At 36.2% G+C, this 6962-nt stretch overlaps 1 protein-coding gene across 1 annotated transcript in view; it reads left to right on the top strand.

The window, feature by feature from the left end:
- Positions 1–1684, top strand: part of CDH10 (cadherin 10) — a 68969-nt gene extending 67285 nt beyond the window's left edge. The window contains exon 11 of the mRNA XM_006773312.2: positions 676–1684. Within this exon, the coding sequence (XP_006773375.1) occupies positions 676–1166 (491 nt within the window). The 3' untranslated portion in view covers positions 1167–1684. The remainder of the gene's footprint in view (positions 1–675) is intronic.
- The last annotated feature ends 5278 nt before the right edge of the window (positions 1685–6962 follow it).

Genomic DNA, 6962 nt, shown 5'->3' with positions numbered 1-6962 from the left:
CTATTTGTTATCTTACTTCTATCATTGACAGTCCCTCTAGGTTGTGGGCTGCTTGCCTGTGTTCCTGAGAAGCATCTACGGTACCAGTCTATAGAGTGTTTTTTCTTTAGTGAATTACCGGTATGTTTACCGGTAATAAACTTGCACTGTTTTATGTATATGTTTGATTACATACAGCCTTGTGACAGTTTTCCTGCATGTCATAAGCATTTGAATATAAATTAAAATGTTAAAATCAAATCTGATATTGTTTTACCTTTCATTTGGTGTGTGGAAGGTGTGCGGAAGAGGGGGTAGTCTTATACGGCGAGTATATAACAAACTCTGTATTTTGAGTGGAAATGTTAGGGGGTCCTCTTATACGCCCAGTCGTCTTATACGCCGGCAAATACGCTAAGCCACTGGATTTGGGAAATTATTTTAAAAATAAGACACTTAAACTCTAACCTAGCTAAATCCGTCAATACCACCCATCCCGCAAAAACAAAACAAAACAAAAACAAAAACACACAAAACAAACAAAACAAAAAACATTTTTCAAGAAGTACAAAATTAATCTTAAATTCCAACCTGTCCTGGAAAACCCATCACTTAAACTCCTTGCGTTCCGGCCACTCGTTCTGTATATTGTGCTGTAGCTGGATCTTTAATGTATCTTTTTTTTCTCTCTCCAAGTGATAGTAGTACTGTTTGCAGCTCTGAAAAGACAGCGGAAAAAAGAACCTCTGATCTTGTCTAAAGAAGACATCAGAGACAACATCGTGAGCTACAACGACGAGGGGGGCGGAGAGGAGGACACCCAGGCCTTTGATATCGGCACCCTGCGGAACCCCGCAGCCATCGAGGAGAAGAAGCTGCGGCGAGACATTATTCCGGAGACTTTATTCATACCCCGGAGGACTCCCACGGCGCCAGACAACACGGATGTGCGGGATTTCATCCATGAGCGGCTGAAGGAGCATGACCTCGACCCCACCGCGCCGCCCTACGACTCGCTGGCAACCTATGCCTACGAGGGGAACGACTCCGTGGCGGAATCTCTGAGTTCCCTGGAATCAGGTACCACTGACGGAGACCAGAACTACGATTTCCTCCGGGAATGGGGCCCCCGGTTCAACAAGCTGGCGGAGATGTATGGTGGCGGGGAGAGCGACAAAGACTCCTAACCGAGGGTATATATTCTGTTCAAACAAGCGGAAGGCACTTGGCCAACACCGTCTCCCCTTCACAGTATTCGACATCCAGGAGTATTTTCCTGCCACTCAGCACAATTTTTTCCCCATTTGCTTTTTCAATTTGTTCGTTAATCACATTAACTCTTTCCTGTAGGATGTCTCATGGAATATATACGGCATTTTATTTAATCACTTCCAAGAGCCAAAGCTATGGAAATTCAGTGGTGTCCATTTTAGAAATAAAAGATAATTTCAGAACCGTGAACAGGAATAGTTCTCCCCTAAGCAACCTCACAAACAAGCCGCTTCTGTTAGATACATGCCCTGCCCTTGCAAATGAAGCTTTTAAAAAAGGTGAAGACAAATTTTAAGGTATATCCTGTTCTGTACATTAAATTAAATGTACATGTGGTGTTAGTAGGTGTGATATGCAACCTGGTATACAAAACGTTTGTGCAATTTCATTTCATCAAATTCTATCTGCTAATGTTTTATATTTATATTTTTGTATTTATTTTTAAAAAATAAACCAGTTTTTACAACTACATTGTCTGCAGCTTCTTTTTTCCCTAGGAAGAAAAGGTTTCCCATGGGCTAAATATCTTGGTACAAAATTACATGGAACTCAGGTAAGAACACAAAGTCATTATCATTGCTGTTTAGAGCTCTGACCAAATTAATATGATGTAGGGAAGGATCCTTTTTCCATTGAGTTTTTTTATGCTGAGATATGTGAATTAAAAGTAATAATCATTTTTAAACCATTTAAAAAATTTCCATGGAAGCAAATTTAGAACATGGACATCCTTATGCTGAATATTCCAAAATGCCAGCAATGCACTTACTTCGTTTTGTACATATTCACTAAAATAATGTCTGAAAGATTAAAACATTTATTTTTGTATGACATTTTTGCTGTTGAGGTTCATAGGCAATAGATTTCAGATGGATTTCAGGCTGTAATAATCCTTTAATGGAAAATATATTCACCTCCCATGGTGACTTTGAAAATGCCTAGTAATGAGAGTAATAATGCTGAATATTCTAGTAAGAGAGAGCGTTGTAATTATATCAAATTTTCAAAAATACATTGCATATTTATTTATTTGAAAAAAGTTCATTTTTGTGTCAATGAATGATTTAATACAAAGCAAACAATAACAACAACAAAAGTCAAACTGGCAGTTAATCATTCAGAGATCCTGAGATCTTAAGGCCAACTGATTCTAACTGATCCCTTCTTTCACAAGCTCCAAACATGTTCATTTATAAATCATTTGGAAACACTTTGCTGTTATGAAAGAAAACCTATGTGGTCTTAGTTAAAATTACAGTCACACTTTAAGTCTAAGTGGCACTTTAGATCATAGTAAAGCCTAAGTTGGTTTATTTCCTATATTCTAAGAACCTGTTTACGTAAAAAAAGGCTAGCTATAAAAAGTTCAAAGTTTAAGGAAAAATAAAGGTTTGATCATATATACTGAACTGAAGGAAGATAAACCCTCAATATCCTAGTAGGATTACCTATTGAAATAAAGTCAGCAAAAAATAAAAAAGATAAAAGAGGGTATATATTATGAGCATTTCACATTAGTTATAATTCAAAATATCACTCTCATTAGATTGAAAATTAGTTTATAAGTTCCCAGCATTAGCTATTTTTATTAATATTAGATGTCAGTAAGTAAAGTTCTTATTTGCATATTTTAATTATCATCATATAATTCACACTGACATTAGCTTACTCTGTTATTTATTTCATTTGTCATCCATTTTTAGAAATTTCAAGAATTATAGCAGTTATCTCTGTCATCGTCCAAACCATGTTTCCAAAAATTCTCTTTAAGAAGATTGATTAGCAGACTTATTTCATAGTATAACAATTATATTGTATAGAAATCATTAAAACTGTCCTTGGTAACAAATACCTAATATATTTTTAATGAAGGTGATATTAATTTTGTAGAGACCCTGAAATTTAAATAAATGTATCCCTATAATGAATGACCTGCTCAGACTTCCTCAATAGTCTTTATTTCATGATGCTCTCCCAAAGAAATGTCCAATATGTAGATTATTCTAGGTCCAAATGTTTTTCATATAGGAAGTGGGGAAAATATCTCTCAGTGTCATGTTATTGATTCATTAGACCACTGTGGACCTTTTTATTTATTCATCCATTTATTCCTTTTCATCAGATATTTTGAACATCTATCATAAAAATCAAAGGGCTTTCTAAGCCCTAGAGATAAATAATAAATTATATATAAGTATGTAATTACTCTATTAGTAAAAATGAAAAAAGGCAAAATTGTTATCAAAGCACTCAGAATTTATAACAAATCATCTAACTTTTATTACTATTACTTTTTAAACATAAAATTTATTCTCATCCTTTTGTATGTTTTAAATATTCAGATAAGTGAATAAAATGATTTATAAACCGTTGGTCAGTAGAAATGGTGATTAAGTTACTCAGTCTTCAATGGTTCTAGTTTCAACATAATATTAAGGAAATTTTATGTAATTATAAATTATAAATTTGTCCTTTTAGGCTGAGATTTCTCTATATATGTCAAGTGGATACTGTCACACAAATGCAAGAGTTCCAGGCATTTTTGGTTAGACTTCAACATATACACTATGAGTAATTAGATATATAGAATAGTCTAAAATAAGCTTAGGATTTAGGATTGAGAATTGGGTATATCTACCATCTGGGTTCACTTATCAATACATTTACCTGTGTCTATATGTAATGCCTTCACCAGCTACAACACACCCTGATGCCCATCTGTCTGTTGCCTGGCAAAGCTTCACCTGCTGGCTTGCATGTGGACTTGCAAGGGCACCACTGGGCGACGCTGCAGGACTGCTTGGGCAATCTGCAGCTATTGGTGGCCATAAGGAGAACCTTCATGACTCACATCTCCAGATCTGCTAGAATTGCAGCCTGTCCCTAAGCTTGAAATAAAGTAGACCCTTGATCTCCTTTTACCCCCTGGCCAGCCTGCTGGACCGTCCAGTGCTTTGAAAGAGTGCAGTATTGGCCCACAGAGAGGGTTTGGGCTTCCCCTTTAGTCACCAGGTCAGCCTGCAGCTTGTCAATAGTATAGAATAGTAGCATCTTGTCGTTTATTCTGATCAAAGCACACTAGAGAGTCCAGTATTTCCCCTTTCCTTCCAAAGCTATGTTCAAGTCCAAGACTTTGTGGTTGTTCTGGATCCTACGTCTTCAAGCAAATCCTACATCCAAGAAGTTAGATTTATTTCATTTAAAAATTATACACAGAATCTCAGTACTTCTCGCCATTTTCATTCCCTGGCCCAGGACACTGATACAGTACTTCTTTTCTCCGTAATTAGGAGCAATTTACTTCCTTAACTGGTCTCTCTCCTGTCGCCTTGCCCCACTTACCCTCCGCTATCAGCTTTGAGGTCAAATAAATATTTTCAAAATGAATTTCCCATTTGATTGTCCCTGTTTTTAAATGCTATTCCTGCCTCATTTTCCTCAAGATAGAAGACAAAATCCTTAGAATGTCCTTAGAGTCTTTCCATACTCATTTGACCTCTTCTGTGAGTTATTTACTGGGCTCCAGCCTCTAGCTCATTACTGTGCTTTTCTGCCCTCGTTTGTTTACATTGACCATCCCTTTCTCCAACTTGTGTCCTTACTTCCTTCAAGTTCTTTATCAAATGCTATTTTTAATAGAAGTCTACCCTGTCCACTCTACTTATAGTATTTCCCTAGACTTCCCCATTCTCTTAGACTGCATTTTGCTCCCTAATAGTACCACTTTTTCAACATGTTTTTGACTTACAATTATTATTTTCTGTCTCCATCAAATAGGCTGTGAATTTCATGAGAGCATATATTTTGTCAATTTTGTTCATTGTAATGCCCAATAAACAGAATTATGTCTATCTGTTTAGGTACTCAACAGACCTTTGTTAGAAACTTCAATTAATATTATATCTTTGGATTTATCATATATTATGCTTAATTTTAAATATATATGTATATATACATATTATATGCATATGGTATTTTTACTTCCTTTTGATGGTAAACTACTCAAAATTATAGGATATATCTTAATGATATTTTTTTTTGGTTCAATTTCTGGGAAACCTTTTTCTTTGGGGCTGGTACAGGATAAATGAAAATTTATCTAGTTGTTATTTAGCTAACAATTATTTTGGTCAATCATTTTAGAAGAGTAGAGATAAATCTTAAAAAACACACAAATCTGAGAAAGTCAAAACTTCATTGTTTTAAATGAAGTTATATTGAAAATGTGTTTGAGTTATTTGCAATGTGCCAGAGATTGTGACAGTTGAAATTGACATAAAATAAAATAAATGCTGTAGGCAGAGAATGACTTCCTTTTTGGGTTCTGTTCTGGTGTGGCTGAATTCTGGGTCATGATTTTGGAGCCTCAATAATGCTATAAAAGTATCAGATAAAGGGAGTGTTGATCAGGGAAAGTTTTGAGGAAGATTATGATGAAAGGGAATGTTGAAGTGGAAGAGAAGAACAGAGAGCCCCAAGGAAAACTCTGGTGTTCAGTTTTTCAATTTATTTATTTCTTATATTATTTTTGTTTGTTTTCTACATGCCATAATTACTGTATATAAAGAGTTAGATTTGTATTTTACTGATTACCTTAAAGGAATCTCATTTGTTGAGATCATTATTAACTAGAGGCCCAGTGCACAGATTTATTCATGAGTGGACTCCGGCTTGCCCAGGCTGGGCCAGCTGCGGGGAGGAGCCACTGGCTGTTGGCGGACTGGCCTCACCCCAATGAGGGGGGCCAACCAGGGGTGGGGCCAGCTGGGGGGAGGAGCTGTGGGTGGTTGGCTGGCCTGCCCCGCCCCCTGGTCAAACTCCTGGTTGAGGGGACAATTTGCATTTTAGCCTTTTATTATACAGGATTTGCAAAGAGAACAAACTTCAAATTTACCTAAGGATGGACTCTAGACAAATTTTGAACCAAGCCCTAGCTGGTTTGGCTTGGTGGATAGAGTGTTGGCCTGTGGACTGAAGGGTCCAAGGTTCAATTCCATTTCAGGGCACATGCTCAGGTTGCGGGCTCAATCCCCATGGGAGGCATCCAGGAGGCAGTCGGTCAATAATTCTCTCTCATCATTCTCTCTCATGATGTTTATATCTCTCTCCCTCTTCCTTCCTCTCTGAAATCAATAAAAATATATTTTTTAAAAAAATCTTGAACCAAGAACCCACATCAAAACCAATAAAAGGAGCTGAGAGTATTGATGTGGATGAGCTAAGGTGTGTACTAGAGCCAAAGGTAAATTTTTATGGTTAAAAAATTAAAAATTACATATGCATAATATATCAAAGCACTTTCATTATTTCTTTAAGGCTACAAATATAGTATTTTTCTCAAAAAAACCCCAGCAAAACTACATATATTATTTAGTTCACTCAAACATTTATTATACATATTACAATTTGTATTCAATTTTCCTGATGTTCTCATTATTTCTTTAAGGTTTTAAAAACAGTATTTACCTCCATGTTAACCCTTTATTTCAATTTTAGATGTGGAAATTAACTAAGCACAAGAAGAGGGGAGAGGCGTCTTTTCACAATTTTAATTAGAAAGAGCAAAAACAAAACAAAAAAGCAAAATAAACATACCCTTGTACAACCTTATTACCTACTATCACTATAAATGGGATTATTGTAGCCGAAACCGGTTTGGCTCAGTAGATAGAGCATCGGCCTGCGGACTGAAAGGTCCCAGGTTCGATTCC

Source organism: Myotis davidii, unplaced genomic scaffold, assembly GCF_000327345.1.
Source record: "Myotis davidii unplaced genomic scaffold, ASM32734v1 scaffold126, whole genome shotgun sequence".
Classification (NCBI taxonomy): Eukaryota; Metazoa; Chordata; class Mammalia; order Chiroptera; family Vespertilionidae; genus Myotis; species Myotis davidii.
The sequence above is the reverse complement of the archived record's forward strand: the minus strand, read 5'-3'. Positions and strand labels throughout refer to the sequence as shown.